General features: G+C 58.3%; 1 protein-coding gene across 3 annotated transcripts in view; it reads right to left on the reverse strand.

The window, feature by feature from the left end:
- The window catches only part of MTCL2 (microtubule crosslinking factor 2), an 84672-nt gene that overhangs the window by 19593 nt on the left and 46214 nt on the right, over nucleotides 1-18865 (reverse strand). For 2 of the 3 annotated variants that reach the window (XM_067554514.1, XM_067554513.1), the window contains exons 5-10: nucleotides 16519-17772; nucleotides 14906-15067; nucleotides 12466-12591; nucleotides 11443-11673; nucleotides 9619-9720; nucleotides 6985-7152 (exon numbers count right to left, since the gene is read on the reverse strand). In XM_067554514.1, the coding sequence (XP_067410615.1) occupies nucleotides 6985-7152; nucleotides 9619-9720; nucleotides 11443-11673; nucleotides 12466-12591; nucleotides 14906-15067; nucleotides 16519-17772 (2043 nt within the window). The remainder of the gene's footprint in view (nucleotides 1-6984; nucleotides 7153-9618; nucleotides 9721-11442; nucleotides 11674-12465; nucleotides 12592-14905; nucleotides 15068-16518; nucleotides 17773-18865) is intronic. The other variant, XM_067554515.1, reaches the window with a different exon arrangement.

Here is an 18865-nt window from a genome sequence, read left to right on the forward strand (position 1 = left end):
TGGTCTCAGAGCCTGGACACAGACGAGCTGCACTCGGAAAGGAAGGAGCCACATTGTGGGGAGGCAGGCCTAGGGGAAGTCCTAGAGCCCTGGAGGTGAGCAGCTATTGTATGTGATACCAAGCATAAGCAGAGACGTGGCAAACACCCCTCTGCAGGAGTGGCCCCAAGCCCTGCAGCCAGCTCCCAAGCAGGCGTGAATCCATTTGTGTCATCCTGGGGTCACGGCAGCTCAGACAGCTCACAAGTGGCTTAGGCACGTGATGACTTGAGAGGCAGACTGAAGCCACTGACAGCTGCTCACCCAGATGCTGCTGCTATGAGAAATCTGTCTGCACAGATCGGTGATGTGGGCCGGGGCACCCTGGGGGCTAACCCCTCGAGCAGTGTCAAGTGCCTTGGGAGGCAGGACCGAACAGCAGCTGGCAATTTTGGGGGTGTAACCAAGCTGGGTTCTCTGTTAGTTCCTCCTGGATCCGCTCTGCAAAAGGGAGATGAAGGCCCAGGGAAAGCAATCAGAGAAGAGAACGGAGTTCGGGGTGTCTGAGGGCAGGTCAGACAGACGCCAAGAGAAGGACGAGGCAATGCCGCTATAGCACAAGCAGCCCAGCCACAGGTCCATTGTCTCCATTTGCAGCCACGGCAGGCCCAGCTAGCAGGGAGCCAGGGCAGAGCAGGAAATGATTATTCTCAGCACGATGATAAATGGTCGGGATGCTGCACGGATGCATAAAGCCAGGTTAGTGCAGATTATACTAGGGGAGTTGGGAGGGAAGGCTAAGAATGACATCTCTGGAGATTGGGGCTGACAAGTGGTTTATTATTCAAGACTTCCTTAAGACCCAGTGCATCTCTGAGCAGCCCATGCAAATAGATGGCGATCACACTAACCTAGCATCACACCGACACGGCTGCCCATGTAACAGGGAGCCCAGCCCCAGATAGCTCAGATGGGATGAAACCTCTGGGGAGCCTCAGGGAGTTTCCAAAGCAGTAAGAGTTAGAAGATGGGACAGGAAAGGTGCCCCTGTGTGTCAGACAGATTCATGTGTACCCAAGCCATACAGCAAGGTAACAGAGATAGCACCATCCCTGCAGCCACCAGCATGGAGTGGGTGGGAGCTACTGACCAGAGGAGTAACAAGAACTGCAATAAGACAGATTCCAACAGCCAGGGAATGCCAGAAAATTGGGGCCCAGATGTTGGGAATCAGGAGTGCAAAATTGCCTTTGTATGTGGGCGTGTAATTCTGCGCAGTTACCCAACTACGCACGTCCCTCTGCTCGCCTAAACCTGCATTTGTAATAAATTACTGTAGGCACCTTTGTTACAATATTAGCTAAATTACTGTAGGCACCTTTGTTACAATATTAGCAGCTTAAAAATGGAGACAGACAGCATATCTAATGGTTAGAGCCGAGAACTGGGCTCTAGGACTGACTGCGACGTTGGGGGCATGTCAAGCTCTCCCTGGGCCTCAATTTCCCCCACTACAGAGTGGGGCTAACATGGAGCTTCCCCCAGGCCAGGCCAGGCATGGTGGGGGTGGTGGGCCATTGCTAGCATTAACGCTGCTCTCAGGGTTCAGCCTGGCCTCTCTCCATGCATGGAACATGTTTGCTAGGAACTGCGAAGCTGGACACTGTTTGGTGCCTTCTGGCACCAGTGCCCGCATGGGGCCCATCACACACCTGGAGGGGACAGAGAGGCCTCCAAGAAGCAGCCATGAACTCAGAGATAAGGATGTTATAGCTGCAGCCTCTCTGGTCCTGCAGCTGGATGGCAGGTCTGGCAGAAGGTCCCTATTCTCCTTCCCCCAGCCTGTGATTTACTGCCTGTGAATCACCAGCGTGTGCCCAGCTCAGCTGGAGAAGGTCCCTGCCGCTCTGGGCTGGCTGCAGTGCTGCTGACGGCTTCTCACAACCCCCTGCAAACAGAGGGCCCCTTTCCCAGCAGGGTTAACTACCACTAGAAACAAGCTCAGTGAGAACTCCACTCCCTGGCTACTGACAACCCCACGGTGCCAGGTGGGACCAGCAGGACCCACACGGGGCCCGGAGAAGGTCTTGTCAACACGCTGGCTCCAGCGTCTGAGCTCAGGCACAGCTGCAGCACCGCAGCCCTCCTGCAGAGCCTGGCCATGAAAAGGTTCCCCAATTAACCTGGCAATTAACCCATTCTCCTGAAGACTGGGCCTTCCAGTCACCCACCGTTGATCGCCTCCTATCATCAGAGCCAATGGAGGCCATAAATCCAGGCTCAATTTCCACAGCTTTGGCTTCTGCTGATCTCAGCACTGCCTGCTTTGCGCTGCATGTGTGCCTGGCACAGCACTGAGCCCGCAATAACTTGGAGATGAATATTTGTAGGCCAGGGAGAGCCAAGAGACACTCCATGTGTACTGATCCTGGGGAAAGCCCACCGACAGACATGTTTTGGACAAGTATTTCCAGGCTTCAGGAAAAAGTGCTGACTGCCAGATTGCTTGGCTTGGCTTTGGATCCTCGCTATGAATCGGACCAGGGATGTCAGCGCCAAGCAGCTCAGAAACATGACTCTAGAAACAGCCCTTCACGGTGCAGTGCACGTGGCTCAGAGTGCAAACCGCTGACTTTAGGTGTGCCTGGGAGCCCCGCCCGGCCAGCACAGCTGACAGAGAAGGGGCTGGAGTCTGCTCACTGGTTCCCAGTCAACAACACCTGTGCCAAGGCTGCTGCCACCCCAATGATATACACGCATGCCCACACTGTGTACATACCACGCCCCCCCCCCCCCCCACCATGCAACAGGTTCTTGCACATCAGAGCTGCATCGTCTCCTTTCACCGCACAAACCCCAGAAATTCTGGCTAGCTATCGCTAGTGAAGCTGATGGGTTTTTTACACAGCTGGCACCCGAGTTCAGATCACAGCGGCCCTGTGAGTGGAGGCACTCCCTCGGTCAGAGATACCAGTACAGAAAACAACTGTGGCACTCAGAGTTAATCAGACAGCCAGAGGCAGGATAAGACTATTTACCCTTCTGGGGCATGTTCAGAAATTCCCAGGGAGAGGAGGTTAGAATGATCCCTTTGACTATGAGACAACCCAGATGTAAATTCACTCTCCCCTGCCATGTCTGAACATGGGATCTCTGGCTCAGGCTCTGCCCAGGAGATGGGGAGCTAGACGTCCAGCTGCACAAGGCAAGGTAAAGCCAAGTGCTTGGTGATGCCATCATAACCTGGGGCAGCCCTCCAAGGCTGTAGCATTACACGGGATAGGCTGGGGCAAGGTTTAAAAACATGGACGCAAAGGGGAATCAGCCTCTTATTTGAGGTGTCTCTGTGCGTGACCTTAGGGCACGTCTCCACTGGGGCTGGAGAGATAATTTCCAGCTTGGGTAGCCGTAGGTGTGCTAGCTCTGATTGTGCTAGTCTGCTAACAATAGCAGTGTCACCCCACAGAATACCCAGGGCTTGAGACAGGACCGGACGCAGAGTGGCCAGCCCTTCCACCAGTACACTGCTATGCTCATGGGCTAGTTCGATCAGAGCTAGTGCAGGGACGTCTCCTTGAGCTAGAAATGACCCCTCCAACCCCAGCGTGGGCACACGTCTGTCTGGGGAAACCCAGCAGTGGCAGCCTCACTCACTGCAGCAGGAGAGCTCTGTGTCCCCCTCTGTTTTCTCTAAGATTTGGAGAACAACCCCCTCCCGAAGAAAGCGGAGTTGGCAACCCATTACTAACCCCTTAGATACGCAGCTTACAGAAGCCACATGAGCGGATGCGGTGTGGGTGTAAGCTCAGGGAGGAGAACCAGATGCCCAGGAAATAACAGCAGTTGGAGGACTAGTGGCAGAGACCCTGGAGTCAGGCCATGCACCCAGCCTCGTATGCAAGCATTTAAGCGGTTAGCAGATCTGTAGCGGTCATGCTGCAGCTCTGGCATTTCCCTTGTGAGCATCACTAATGAAAGGCCAGCGGGGGGGAGGCTCTGAGCTTTGCAGCCGGCCCCTCTGAAGGGTTCTTGGCTGGCCAGCACCACTCTGCAGCCGCTGACACAGCTCCTCTGTGGCATAGTGCTATTATGGAACAGCTGCATTTTTATGGCACTTCTCACAGCCACGCTTCCTGGCTGCTAACCCTGGCTCTGCCAGGACCCTGCCCCTGCGGCCCCAACACTGGCAGAAGGGTTTCTGGGCTCCTCCTCACCGTACAGAAACAAAGGGAGGGAGGATCACCACCACACAGACAAGCTTCCACTGCTCCCCATGTCTCAGCCAGAGCACAGCCAGGCCCAAGGACCCCCATCCTGAGCCCTGCTGTCCAGTTCCTCTGCCTCCCGGCCTGTGACATCCCTACTGGCAGTGCCTTTGGGATGGAAGCACCTAGCAGGATCCACTGCCCTGACTGACAGCTGTTCCCCTGGCCCCATGCAGCCACTGGGACTGAATGGCTCTCGCCCATGGGGATGAAAGTGGGGGCAGCTGCCAGGAGAGCGGCCCGCAGAGCAGACCCTTCAGGGCACCGAGCAGCCACGCTGTGGAGATTCTGCAGAGCCAACACCACAAGCTGGCTGTCATTCCGGCACCAGGAAGAGCTGCTGGTGGATGCTGTTCCCATGAGACGCACCGTGTCAGGGGCACTCCCTAGACCTGCTGTCCTTTGCTCCAAGGCCATGGCTCAAGACCTGCCTCTCCTCCCATCTCACAGCACATAGCTCAGACCCGAGGGCTGGAGCTTTGTCCCCCTCCAGCCTACAACTCCAGCCCAGGAATCAGGGCTCAAGCCACCCGCTGACTGATGGGGTCAGGAAGAAACCTGCTTCGCAGGCAGCTCACCCCACCATGCCTCCGGGGCGGTGTCTTGCCCCTTCCTCCAGCAGCAGAGACAGGCACTAGCCTAGGCTGAGCCATCCCGAGCTGATCAGGTCTGGCAGGGGCTCTGTTCCCTTCCTGACAGGGCTCCCCCTCCAGACCACATGTCTAGCTCTTCCTGCTGCGTGTGGGGTCGTCTGCCTCTGGCCTGGCTGTCAGAGGGGCCAGGACACGGCCTGGGGCAAAGGCCCGGCTTACAGAAAAGGCTCCTCCCACATCTGCCACCTTCCCTTCCCCCTGCAGTTCAGAGGCTGGGCAGGACTGGGGAGGGGGGGGGGAGACTGGTGCTGGAGGGGACGCCTCGCACAGGCCTGTGAGCGGCTCACTAGGGGTGTGTTGTTTTATCCTCTGGGACCACAACACCAAGGCATGTGCTGGAGCCCTGCCAGGTCACATGCAGTAGGGACTCCTTTCAATACAGTGCCAGGGTAGGGACTGCCCTGCAGCCTGGGGGCAGTGCTCGGGTGGGGGGTTGCCCTCTAGGGCCCTGCGTCTGGAGGATGCTGTATGGATCTCCTCACTCGTGGGCCAGCCAGAGAAGGTTGTAACAGGAAGGGCATGACAGCTAGGGTCAGGCTGCTCCCTGGGATGAGAAGCACAGGGACATGGGGTGCTTGGTGTTAGGCAGTACTGCACCTCTGGGCATCGCAGGGCATCTGAGCCTTCCCCACAGATGTCCATCGCCACCTGGGATACTGCTCAGCTGTGCTTTCTGCTGCCCCACCTGCCCTCCCCATATGCTGTCGGCATTCCAGTGCCATGCCCAGCAGCATGGCCTTCCCCTTTACTCAGGCCTACAGGGAGCCTGGGTGCAGAGCTGGGGCAGGCGCAGGCCCCAGGGTGCTGCTCCCTGGGGATTAACTCATAAAACGGGGCAGATTCTTCTCCTTGGTGGCTATGTCACGTGCTCCTACACCACAGCGTCAGTTTACAAGATTAAGTCTCCGGCCCCCTGGTTGAGGAGGTGACTTTAGTGTCGTAAATGTGGAGACGTCTACCTGAGCCTGCAGAGAGCCTGACAAGAGCTCAGAGATGGGAGCCGATCCATGCATCACCATGTGGGTTAATCTACAGTCTCATGACAGCTATCTGGATGGCATGGCTGTTACTATGTCACTGCAGATCAGCACCCAAGAAAGGAGATTTTCATTTTATGAGAACTGCACAGTCAAGCCCGCCCCAAAAGGCAGCTCATTTTGGCATCACGTGTGGAGCCTGGATTATGGGCAGAGTCTGGAGGGTACCACCCCTCTCTGTCTCCCAAAATGAGTGGTTGTCAGTAGTGAGGACTTGCAGCTGCGTTTGCTCAGTCTCCAGGTAGCCTCTGAGCACAGCAGGGGCACCTGATGGCCCACTCCACCTGAGGGAGGTCACCAAGCCTGATTTTACGCCCTACAGCAATGACTGAATGATCTCTGGCTGCTCATCGGACATGCCTGCAGCTGCGCTCTCTTCTGTACCAGTCCTGCTCCTGGCTTGTTCCCAGCCCTGCTCATGGCTTGCCCAGTCCGTTCCAGCCCTACCACCATACTGGTGCCTGGCTCCTACTCCAACCACTAGACTTGACTGCCCACATCCCAGTTCATGAGACTGGTGCTGGAAAACGCTCCTGTTTGGCTAATGTTGCAGGGTCCCCGCTGAGCGCCCTCAGGGCTCGCTGCATGATGGCCAGGCCGCCTCTCTACTGCTTCCATCCCAATCTCTCAAGCCAGGATCCTCCTCCCCATCTGCTATGGGTCCCCAGCCCCAGCAATCCCTGCAAGGGAAATAACGGGCATCATTTACTCTAACAACTGGCTCCTCAGTGTCAGCCCTGTTGCTATAGAAACTCCCTCCGCAGGAGCAGGGATTGCTAATTAAGATTCCCACAATGCACTGCTCTCATCCTCTGCCCCAGCCCCTGCAATTCCCAGCCCATCTGATATTAGACCAGCCCCAGGAAGCTCTGCTGAGCTGTGAGCTGGGGAAGCAGTCAGCATTCAACACCCTGCAGAGGGGATCTGCTGGGGGCCCACCCGGCTGGCCTGGACAGATGGTCAGCCCAAAGCAGGGAATTCAGGGTGACGAGGGAGGGGAAACTTCTCCCCCCCACCTTCACGAGTCCAATGTGTGTCTGCAGTTCTTACCTGGGCGATGTGGCACTTGAGCTCTGTCCGCTCCATCTCCCAGGCAGCCTTGGCCTTGGCAAATTGCTGCTGCAGCTCATTCATGCCCTGCCTTTCCTCGCGCAGCTCCGTGCACAGCTCCTTCAGCATCACCTTCATGTCTGCCAGGGTCTTGACATACTCATTGGGCTGCCAGGCAGGGGAAGGGAGAAAGGCGTGAACAACTGTTCACAGACCCCTGTACTGGGGGGGGGATGACGACGACAATGATGTCCACTTTCCTGGAGCCACAGGGCTCAGTGGGCCCAGTGTCTGTCTAGGTCAGGCAGTGAGGACAGGGAGAGGCAGCTCTGCAGGTCCAGGGGTCTGTGCTCGGCTGTGCTACCTGAGTTTCAAGAACACGTGCCTTACCCTACAGACAGCTCAGCAGCAGGGCTGCTCAGTTCCCGCCCCACCTTGGGAACGGTCCCTCCAGGAAGGGGCTGTAAAAGCACCTGCAATACACGCTCAGGATCAAACGTGTCGAAGTCCCCTGCTGAAGGGGATGGTCCCATGGGGGAGGGGCACAGAAGAAACCCCCTATCCCTCCAGTCTACTAGGCTACAGAGTTGAGTGGGCAGAGCACAGGACTGGGAGGCAGAGCTCCACAAATCTCCCGCTCACCCTGTGCCTCTGTCCCCCTCATACAAGGGGGAGAAGGACCCGGCCCAGCCTGGCAGGTCGCTAGGAGACTCTGCTGCAGGCCATAGTGTTCCTGTCATTCATGCCGGCCCCGGGCAGTGGGGATGGAGAACCAGCAAATCCAGGGGCAGAGAATGGCTGCAACTCCAGCCCTGTTCCCTGGGGTCTAACCCCCCCCCCCGGCCTGTGAAGCTGCCAGGCCACAGAGGAGCCCTGGGGCACGCTTAGGGGCTCTCCCGCCGGCAGTGCCAACCTCCAGGGCGCTGTCCTCTCCCCTTTGCCTAGCACCACTTTGGAGAAGGTGACTCAGCCCAGCATCAGCTCTGAGTGTCGCTGCCGCCCGCTCTCCGTGCCCATTGGCAGTCTCCCTCCCCCAGCTGGAGCAGCTCCAGGACAGGGGGCTGAGGAAACAGTGCATGAGACGCCCCGGGGTGTCAGATAGCTTGTGCACATACCTGCAGCCAGCATTTAGGGGCTGCCCCCACCCCAGCCTGTGAGGAGGGGCAGAGGCCATTGCCCCAGCCCCACAAAGTTGTAGAAGGTGGCTGTACACCTGGTCCTGCCCTGAGCTCTCAGGAAGGCCAGGCCTGCAGCGGCAGAGAGGTCAGTCTCCATCTGGGAGCTGCTGACCAGGTGCTAGTCTCAGGGCCTCGCCCAGCATGCTGGTCACCCCACGGCCCTGAAGGACCAGAGAAGAGGAGGAATGTGCAAGGTCACGCTGCTCGGGGCACTGCAGGCCAGGTGCAGAGGGGCACGCAGGCGGGCACGCTGGAGGGGGAGGAGGCTCTGTCTCCACTGGCACTTGGTCGCTGAGATCCCAGGCTAGCGCTGTGGGAAGGGCAGGCAGGTGTGCAGCCCCAGGGCTGGGAAGTGCAGCTCCTTTATACTGTCAGCTACACCCAGCCACTGTGTCTTTCATGGGAAGGAGCTAGGTTCAGGGGCACCTGGTTCTCAGCAGACAGAGCAGCAGGAAGTCAGAGCCCACAGGATACAGCGGCTCTGCCACAAACTAGGCCTGGGTTTTGCTGGTCAGGCCCAGACCCTTGCTTTCCATGACACAAAAAGCGTAATGGCCCAGTGCAGCTATTCCAGCTGGCCAGGGCCCAGCCTGGGGATTCCTGCTGGCCACAGCTGCCCTGTTTGCCCGCTTTGAGATACCTTGCTGGTGGGGGCAGCTGGTGACAGGTGTCCAGCACTTCAGTGCCCCTCAGAGCCCAGCCTGGAAGCCAGATGCAGGTTCTCTCCCCACCCAGCTTCCACTTTACCAGTGTTACGCACAGACATCAGGTGGCTGCTGCTCTCCAAGGTAGCAGGGATCTGTGCTACGAGCCTCAGCTGGGGCAGGCTCTGAACCTCAGCCCCATGCACCCAACCCAGGCCTCTCCACAGCCACCAGCGGCGGAGACCAGGCCTTCTGGAGCCGCCAACCCCTCCCCTGCCCGTTGCAAGGATGCTGCACCTCTCCTACGTGAGAAAGGCCCGCACTCAGCGAGGGCAGCGCGCTGGTGCCGGGAGCTACGGTACGGGCTCACATGGCTCATCTGCATGGCATCAGCACCACTTTCCAATCCTCAATGCTTACAAATAGCGTAAGAGTCCCGTGGAACTCGCACGGAGCCCTGCTCCTAGCCCACACCAGGCCTCTGGCCTACCAGCCTGGGCCTGCACCCAGGCCGCCGGGGCTGGGTTTGGGGTGCTGCCAGGAGGTCAGGACAGAGGGGTAGCTGCCAGGGACATGGCACCCCCTCTCCCCCCGGCCCTGCACAGCCCCCTGGGAACCTAGGAGATCCGAGCAGGAAATGGAGATGGGACATGAGGCACCAGGCCCACAAACACGCCCAGTCTCTACACTCGCTAGAGCCAGCCTGGGCCAGGGGAGCCGTGTTGAGCCGAGACCACAGAGCGCTGCCACAGTCCCACCCTGCTCAGCACACGGCTGCCCGCCATAGCAGATGTGCCGGGCTCCCAGCTCACCGTGTTCTGGGTCCAGGCGTCGCTGGCACATGTCTTGTTATCGGGCTGTGGGGTGAGCTCCTCCTCCTCGATGAGCAGGTACAGCTCTTTCATACTGTTCACCTGGAAGCATGACAAGATGCAATGGGGGTTGGAGAGGCTGCAGCGACTGCACTCGCTTGTCCCCCTCAGCCTCCGTCTGAGGCAGACGAGGGGCTCCTGGCCCAGGGAAGTGGAGGGAAGGGCCCTGGGGCAGTGAGACGGGAAGAGGGGCTCAGCGTCTCTGAGAGACACAGGTATGCTGGGAAGCAGGGGCTCAGCATTACAAAGCTGGCACCCCTGGCTGCTGGTGCCCAGCAGAGCCCAAGGGCAGGAGGGCACCGTGAGCTGGGACTGAGGGGCACCAATAAAGCTCTGTGTGGGGGCCCAGGATGGGAATAATGGGGGATGCAGCTGCACGTGCGGACTGAGGGCCTTCAGCAGAGTTGTGGGGCAGAAAGGGGGCTGATCCCAGCACCTCCCCAGTTCGTGTTTCCTGCTCTTCTGTACCAGGCACCAGAAACCATAGCCCCGTGCCAGGGAAGATTCATCTGGCCTCAGCACAAGGCCAGGCCAACAATGAGGCTGTTGTTAACAAGCCTCAGACACTGCTGCTGCCGTTCAGAGGCTGCAAGTCCTGTGCACATCATTTGTTCTTATCTGTGACTGAGTTCAGGGCTCGGAGAAGCGAGGGACTGGAGCCCAAGCTCAGGACAGACAGGTGCTGGGCAAGCTTCCCAGCAGGCAGCCCCTGCACTCAGCTGGCGTTGGAGCAGAGAGCAGCTGCCCTGGCTTTGGCCGGCAGACAGGCGTCCCAGGAGCGCACACAACCAGTAACGATGCAGAGGTGCAGCCCCAAGACCAACTGGCCCTGACCTGCCTGCTTGGATGCAGGGCTGCCATCTCTGCGGCTGACCTGCACTGGCTCAGGACCCCCTGTGATCTCCTCACTAGCACGTGACAGTCCTCCCCCACTGTGGGGATCTGAGTGCAGGCTGATGTTTAGCAGCCGCGTTTCCAGCAGCCAGCCCTGTCCCTGAGTGAGGGGAGAGGCAGAGAGCAGAACCTGGGAGGGGGCCCTTTTCCCTGGACAGCAACACGCCCTAGCCAGAAAAACCCTCCGCCAGGCACCACCTCTGCCCATGGGAACGATTGACACACAAGGCGATGGGCCATTAGCCCTGCTGCTGCTCCAACGTCTCTGTGCTGCTCCCGCTCCTCCTGCGCCAGTGCGGAGCGACCAGGCAGGCACTGCCCAGGCTGTCCCACACGCAGCCTCGGCCTGGGGCTCCCAGGGGAAGGGACCCACCCAGGACAGAGCAAGCCGGGCTTCTGGAAGGGTGCCCAGCGTGAGGGTGGCACCTTATTCGCAGTCCCGTGAGAGAGAGCGGGGAACGGCTAAGCCATGCCAACCCCCACTGTCCCTACAGGTGCCTCTTCCCAGCCAGAAGTGGGGGAGTGGGCAACAGGCCAGAGGGTTTGCATAGCCCAGAGATTGCAGGTCCCAGTGTGCCAAACTCCCTCTCGGGCGGCAGGGGGCTGGGCCTGCAGGCTGCACCTTGCTGTGAAGGCTCACAATGGCTGGAACCGGCTCCACTCCATGCTTCCTGGCAAGCTGCCTGAGCGGCACCCTGGCCTCGATGCTGCAAGTCTCCTTCCCAGCAGCTGGGACTGTGCAGCCCCGAGCCCACCAGGCTATGGGATGACAGCTCCTGCTTAGCTCTCCTCCCCTAAGCCACCCCCTCTCCTGGCTGACGCAGGCTCCCCCCACTCCCCACAGTACATGGGCCAGGCAGCAAGCCCTACCTCCAAGAAGCCATCCCCCTCACTGTGGAGGATCTTCCCCTGTCTCCAGCGTTTGAGGAACCACTTGAGCTTCATGAAGAGCAGCAGGAAGTTCTGCTTGAATTGCTGGGATTCCTGCACCAGGAGGTTCTTCTCCTGGCTCCAGAACTTCTGCTCCAGCCGCCTCTGGAGGCTCAGGCTCTGCAGTTCAAACTCCCGCCTCAGGAGAGCCTTCTGCTGGTCTTCCCTCAGCTGGGGGAGAGCCACCGTGAGCAGGAACGCTGCAGGACCCCACCCCACGGCCACACGAGGGGTCTGCAGCGGCTAGGCCCCTGCTGGGGAGGGACACTCGGGGCTGGCAGGGACTGAGAAGGGAGCAGAGCAGCTGGCTCTGTCACTCACTCCCTGGCCCACAGGCTGGGACGCTGGTGGAAGCCGCATGATGCAGTTGGAGGAGGAAGGGTCCAGTCCTGCCCCAGGGGCGCTCAGAGCAGGGTCACCCGGCTCCGGAGATCGCGGTGCTATGACAGGGAGCTGCAGGGAGGAGCAGCGGGGAAGGGGCAGAAGTAGGGAAGCGGTGGATGCTCGCCCTTATGACAAGCTCAGAGGAGTGTGTGCCCCTCACAAGCTGCGTGCGTGCTGGTGGGCGGGGGAGGGACGTGGCGCGCTCCCCCACGGGCCCCCTGTGCAATGGAGGTCTCACGGCTAGGCCGGCCGTGGCTACATCAGCGCCGGGGGAGAAGGGTTTGAGTTAGTGGGACCTTGGGTGCTGCACACACCTCTGAAGGCGCTGACGGCCGCAAGCTGTTGCAGAAACTCCCCCTCTCCGCAGCAGATGGGGTGGGCAAGGGCTGCCCCATGCCTTCAGCTCATGCCTGCCCAGGAAGTGCTGGAGTTGGGGGTTCTATGCTCGGCCCCTCCCCAAGCCAAAGCCTGGCTCTCGGCTGCTCCTGGTCCTGCCCAGCCCAGACGGGGCAGGCGCTCATGGCACAGACCCCCACACCCGGGTCACTGCGGCCGTTCCCTGTGGCGTCTCTCACTCACCTGGCAGATCTTCTGGGAGAAGTTCTCCAGCTCTTCCTTCCTCAGCTGCCTCTCCTGGGCGAGCTGCTCCTGCAGACCCCGCAGACTCTCGTTGGCTTCAGCCAGCACCAGCTGCAGCTCCTTGATCTGCAGGGGCGGGGGGGAGGGGGTCTCAGTCACCTGGCGCCCCGTGCTGACCTGCCCGGCCATGTTCCTCTCCCGTGGGGAGCCAGGCCAGGAACAGCCCACCCAGTGCCGAACCAGAGGGGCAGGAGTGCACTGGAGTGGGCGGTGGATTCAATTCTCTTGGGTTCCACCCGGCCCACTGACAGATGAGGGGGCTCAGAGCCTGGCCTCCTGGACTCTGCCCCTGCCTCATGCCGTGACCCTGAGCTCACCATGTCCCCTCTCCGGGCTGCAGGCGAGCCAGCTTTAAATGGGGACACAAGATCCTTCCCCGCTGGGGGCCGGGAGGTTTCTTACTAGCACCGAGGCGCGCAGCTGGCAGGGGCTGCAGACATGCACACGCTGGACTCAGCTATTCAAGCCCTCGGAGCCTGGTGCGTTCGACCGTTTGCTCTATTAGTGCCTCACGGCAGTCACTGTTCCCAGGCATACGAGAGCAGAAAGGCCCCATCCCTGGTCGTGCTGCTGCCAGGATGAGCTGAGCTCAGTGGTTTGGAAAGGCTGGGCCTTACTGGGAACCCAGACCAAAGCCCTCTCTGCTGGACGGCAAAGCCACAACGCACTCAGGGAGCAGCGTGGAGACCCATGGCCTGGCAGAGGAGCTGAAGGGCTGGTCCAGAGACAGCTCCCCAGGCACGGGGGCTCGATCACCCCTCAGATGGAGAAGGGAGTGGGGAAACCCCTTCAGGCCATCCTGGGGAAAATCCTACTACCCAGAAGCCCAGGACAAGAAAAGCTGACTGGGCAAGTGTCCGGCTTCATGCCTGCTGCACAAGGACAATGGGGCAGCTGGGGTGAGCTGGCAGCACTGGGACAATGGGGGCGGATGAAGCTGCCAATCGCACCAGCAATGCCTTGCCTTGGGCGAAGATGGTAGGACCGGGAGCAAGGCATTGCTGAGGCAGAGCTGTGCTGTGAATGTGGTTTGTGAGTGCCTGACCCAAGCTCTGGGGCAATGCCTGGGGAGGGGAGAGGCAGGGCTCCTCAGCTACAGCCAGGCCTCCATCTTCTGCCAGAAAGGCCAGCAACTGTTTGGTTTTCCAGCCAAACCAGAGTTGGCTTTGGAGTAAATTAAAACTCCAACTGATTACTTGCCTCTGCTGCAAACCACAAATGGAGCTGAAATGAGGAGGGAAGGGGCCTTTCTGATTTGTTACAGCTTTGCATTGCAAATTTAGCAGCTGCTGCTGAAATGTACAATGTGGTATACAAGGCTGCCCTCGACACACCCACAGACCATTCTGAACTCTGCAGAAGAGCTAGGCTCATGGATGCTTTGTTAGTTGGCAACAAAAGCATGAAAATGGAGCATCAAAGCACCCTGATTCAGGGCTAAACCCTGTATAAAGCTCAGCAGCCTGACTCAGAGGGTAACGCTGCACCAGAGAAGCATAAAGACCCTGGCACAGAGGAGGAGGCTCAGAGATAGGATGCAAACCCACTTTCCAGAGCCCGTGGAAAGCCAACTACCCCAGGCTTCATGTCAAAGACAGAGCACTGGACAGCTTGCAGAAAGCATGGAGCGTTCTCTGGGCAAAGCACTCCTTGTTTGGGGTGGGAAGCACTCTTCTGGCCAGACAATCTTCACTGCCAGTGGACAAGCAATCAAAGATTCAGAAAGATACGGGGAGAACTGAGCGGAGAGGTGTGAGATGGTGACAGGGGAAGCCTCCTCCCCCTACAGCAGCTAGCAGACACGCAGGCCCCAGTCGTGTATGGGACACTCAGGTTGATGGTGCTTGTCCCTCTCTCAGGGGCTCCTGGCTGCCCTGTGCCAGTTTGCTCAGGGAAGTGGTCCGGCTGGGAGGAGCATGCCTGCAGTGTCCATCTCACCAGCTGGGGGCTGCAGGGCTTTATGGCAGCCTGGGATCCTCCCAGGACAGTCAGCTCCCCCGTGGGAGGTGCTGGCACACAAGGAGGGGCAGTCTGCCAGCTGGGGATTCCTGCTCATTCCACTCTCTGGAAGGGATCTGCACTGTGACTGCCCCACTGCCCCCCAGGTTCAGCAGTGCTCTCCTGTTACCCATTCACCACAGAGAGGGGCAACTCTCCCCATCCACCGTGGACCCTCTGAACACAGGCACCGAGAGCTCACCCACAGCAGATCCCCAAGGGCCCTGGCAAAGCCACCCCACCCCCACACCAACACCTCCCCTTTCACTTCTTCTGGCCTCCCCCCTCCCACCACCGGGCGCTGTGCTGACTCTGCATTTTCTAGGCTAGTCCCACCTCCTGCAGGACAGGGAGATCCCCCCCGCCAACTCTGCCCACCTACCTCGGTGATGTAGCATTCGTTCTCATCAGCTCGGTAGGGCTTGTAGTTCCTGGGAAGTTTCCCATTGGGATCTACATCCATGGTGTTGTTGCTGCGATACAGGTCAGGGGGCCGGCTCCCAACTGCATCCCAGTCCGGGGTTCTGTCCCTAAAATCAGGCTGCTGCATGCATGGGCAAGTTAATGAGAACAAACCAAAAGGGCAGGAAGAAAAGAAAACCAGAAAACAAAACAATGGGTCTCAGAAACGGCAAAGAACTACAAGACAACGAAAAGGATGAAGAGGAAGAGGAACTTCGTCACCGTGGCATAAGACAATGTGGAAAACAAAAGGAAACACAGGATGAGGAGACATGTCGGCTGGATTGTTTGGGGGTGGGGTGGGAGAGAGAGAGAGGGAAAAAATGTGCAAACCCCAGTTATGGTGCCATGCAGTGGCTGGAGGGGCTGGGAGCTCGGGTGGGGCTGGGCTCAAATCCAGCAGCATGCAGGAAAATAGAACTCTGAACAAATGGGAGTGTGCGTCAGAAAGGGGCCCTGCCCCGCGGCCTCCACTGGAGATCTCCCTCCTCTTGAGAGCCCGGAGCCCTCTCTAGCCCCTGCCCTCCCTTGGCGTGCCGAAGAGTGCTCAAGTTTTCAGCTATGGCCCCTGCTCCTCATGGGCTGGGTGATGTGGGGCTCAGGTTGGAGCATCCTGGTTGATTTTGGGAACAGTGTGAAACGGTTTCTGGCTCGCTCCCAGCCAGTCAGATTTCAGAGGGTGATGGCCCAAGGTATGTGCCATGAGGAGACGGTGCTGCTGGAGAACTCCTCAAGGGGAGCAGCTCCAAGCGTCTCGAGCGGAGGCTGCGTGCTTTGGGCCCAGCTGCACGCTGCTGTTCCAGGAGCTCTCGCAGCTCCCGGCGACTTGGGGACATGCTGAGCCTTACTGCAATTTGCCTATCAGATGTTCACTCAGTGGAGCGTTTTGCTCACGGGCTGTCTCAGCAGCTCTTAGCAAAGGGGCTGGAAAGGTCTCTCCCCAGGAGTGACTCTCAGGCACCAGCATCTGGCTGTAAGCCAGAGGTGCCATCTGGACCCTGTAGATCCAGGACAGCCCCTTGTAGCCGATTTCGCAGGAGCCTCCTGCCTAGCTAAGGTAGGGACGGAGCCTGTTTGGGGGATGTTTCACGGCGAGAGGTGTCCGGAGTCGGACCACACAGATACCGGTGGGTCTGCAGGACAATGAAGTCACCTGGGGCGGATCCTGAGCACATTGAGGTAGGGTTATACTCCGAAAGCCCTTTCCCCTGAGACCAGGGACAGGCTCAGTGCTAGCCACCTCGCACCCCAATAGCTCTGACGTGACAATCACCCAAAACAGCATTCCTCTGACTGTCCAAACTCCAGGGCTCCACCTCCCCCCTAAGCACACTCCATTAGAGCAGAGTCCTATCTTGACTGTGGGCTCATTCCCATGCAGGGAGGTGGCTGTTAGTTTGTAGTTCGCTCTAGAGAGGCACAGAGGAGGTTATATTATAGGTCAGGGTCGGTTTGGTTAAAGCAGGAGAAACAGCATGGCAAATAAAACAATCGTCACTGCACGGGAACTGCAATGCCATGGAAAAGCCCTACCTGGAGGTCGGAGCTGTGCTCTTTGTGCAGTGCTTCTTTGGGGGAGTCCTGGGAGCCGCAGCTGGGCAGGAAGGAGAAAGGGTCCCTCTGCTCTTTCCAGCAGTCCCCAATGTGATCCACCTTCCTCATGAAGGAGCCCAACTCCTGCTGCAGGACGCTGAGCCTCACAAAGATCATGTTGATCAGCTTGGAGTCACTCGGGCTCTCACCGTTGGTCTGTGCCGCCTCGCTCAGCACCAGCTCCACACAGTCATTATCCAGACACACCTTCAGGCTGGAGGTGAAGCCATTGGCGTCGGAAATCAAGACATCGATGGCTTTGCTGACGAGTGCAGCCTGGTCCCGGATGCCAAACAGCGTCTCCAAGTCCTTGGATTTGAGCAGCGGGGTGGGGCTGTTGTCCTGAGACTTCCCACTGCTGTTGCCAGGCCCTCTCTCTGGGCGGTCCTTGGCTTCATTTGCTCCTCCAGCGGGCACCTCTCTCCAGAGAGGGGTCGGGATGCAGTCTGCTGAGTCGCCAGCCTCAGCGTCCGTCTCCAGCATCGGCCTCATGGTCTGGCAGGAGGCTAGGTCGCAGCGCTGCAGGTTGGAGAGCAGCACCCGGTTCTCGTACTGGAGCTTCTTCACCTTGCCGCTGAGCTCACTGATCTGCACCTTGGCTGTGGCCAGCTCCTCTTGGGACGGCTCGCTGATCACCGAGCAGCTGTCCTCGGAGAGGGTGATGTCCAGGTCGTGGTCCGACTTGTACTTGTTCAGCTCATTCATGAGGAGCTTGTTCTGGTCTTCCAGCTCCATCAGCGACCTCCTCAGCAGCTCGGCCTCCTCTTCCACAAACTGCAGGTGCCGCCTCAGCTCCAGCAGGCTCTCCCCAGACTCCCCACAGCCAGGGGAGGAGAAAGCAAACCGGATGTCCTGCCCCATCAGCTCTTCGTCTCCTTGTCCCTTCATGTCATCCATCTCTGCCCTTAGCCCTCGGTTCTCAACCTCAAGCTCAACGATCCTCCGGCTCAGGATGTTGGCTTCTTCCTCAACGAGCTTCAGGTGGACCTTCAGTTCTGCCTCTCGCGAATGAGGGGAGTCGGCCAGCTCCTCTATGGACAGAGAGCTCTCCAGGTCCCCGTACAAGGAGTGGTATTTCACCAGCTCCTCCTTCATGCTGTCACTCTCCTTGGCTAACTTCGTTAGTTTCTTACACATCAGAGCCGACTCCTCTTTCGCAAAATGCAGCTGACACTTCAAGTCTGCGCTGTCCTCCTAGGGTCCAAAATGGCACAGGCATTAGAAATCAGGCTGCTTCCGGTTAGAAATGAGAGATTCATAGATTCTGTACAACACAGGCCATAGAACTTCCCTCAAATAATTCCCAGAGATCTTTTTAATGACTCGTTTGCAGTTTTGCTGTAGCAACCAAGTTCAAGGAGTCAAACTGCCTGTTTGGAAGATATTAACATACATCTGAGTCAAAGCACGAGACCAGGCGTACAGGACGTGGCTTCATACAGATCAGAGTTTATGGACAGTTAATGACCCTACCTCAAGTGACGTCATTGTCAAATCCTGCCCTCAGATACACTGGGCACACGAGAAGTCCCAGGAGCTCATGTCACAATGTGGCGCTGCGCCCTCAAACCTAAGGGCAGAATTTGGCCCTTCAAATTCTGAATTAATTTGGGACACTTACATGGAGAAAAAACAAGTTAACTGGTCCACAGCAGACATTCTGCCATTGTCAGAAAACTGTCCTTCTGGCCCGAAGAATGCAAGTTCCTATGGGCCCTACAAAACCTCAGAGACCTGGAAATATGGCTCCATGACGACACAGGAAAAGGGCATACAGGCAGATGGAAAGCAGCTAATCATGGATGGTCTCAGGAGATGGGCCCCAACTGATCTGAACTGATGGGGAGGAATTCACACCACTGAAACCCCACTGCTCTGAAATGATGTTCACACTGCACTTTACCATGCCAATAAAACAGAGCTAAATGTTATTTCAGCAGCGTGGGGAAAAAGCTGTCAGACTCCATACGGAAGAACAAAAATCACAAGCAGGTTTCCTCCCGAAAGCCTGGCACTGCTGTGGAAGTGTTCTGTATTACTTCAAATTACTACAAATCCCTCCTCCAGGCTCCCTCCTGCTGCACAGCCAACAGGAGTCCACTATTTCAAAACAAAGCTGCACAACATCCCATCCGCTCCCTCCCCTGGGTGCCTCACTGCATCCAGCCTACTGCGTGCTCGCTGGGCTTGGACTGCGCGCGGCAGGGCACAGAGACGCTCTGTTTGTCTCATGCAGTGCTGCATACATCAACGCTGACGTTACCAGCGGCAGCAAAAACAGATCTCA

The sequence above is a fragment of the Emydura macquarii genome, unplaced genomic scaffold (assembly GCF_026122565.2).
Source record: "Emydura macquarii macquarii isolate MOO-44397 ecotype Brisbane River unplaced genomic scaffold, CSIRO-AGI_Emac_v2 contig_1483, whole genome shotgun sequence".
NCBI lineage: Eukaryota > Metazoa > Chordata > Testudines > Chelidae > Emydura > Emydura macquarii.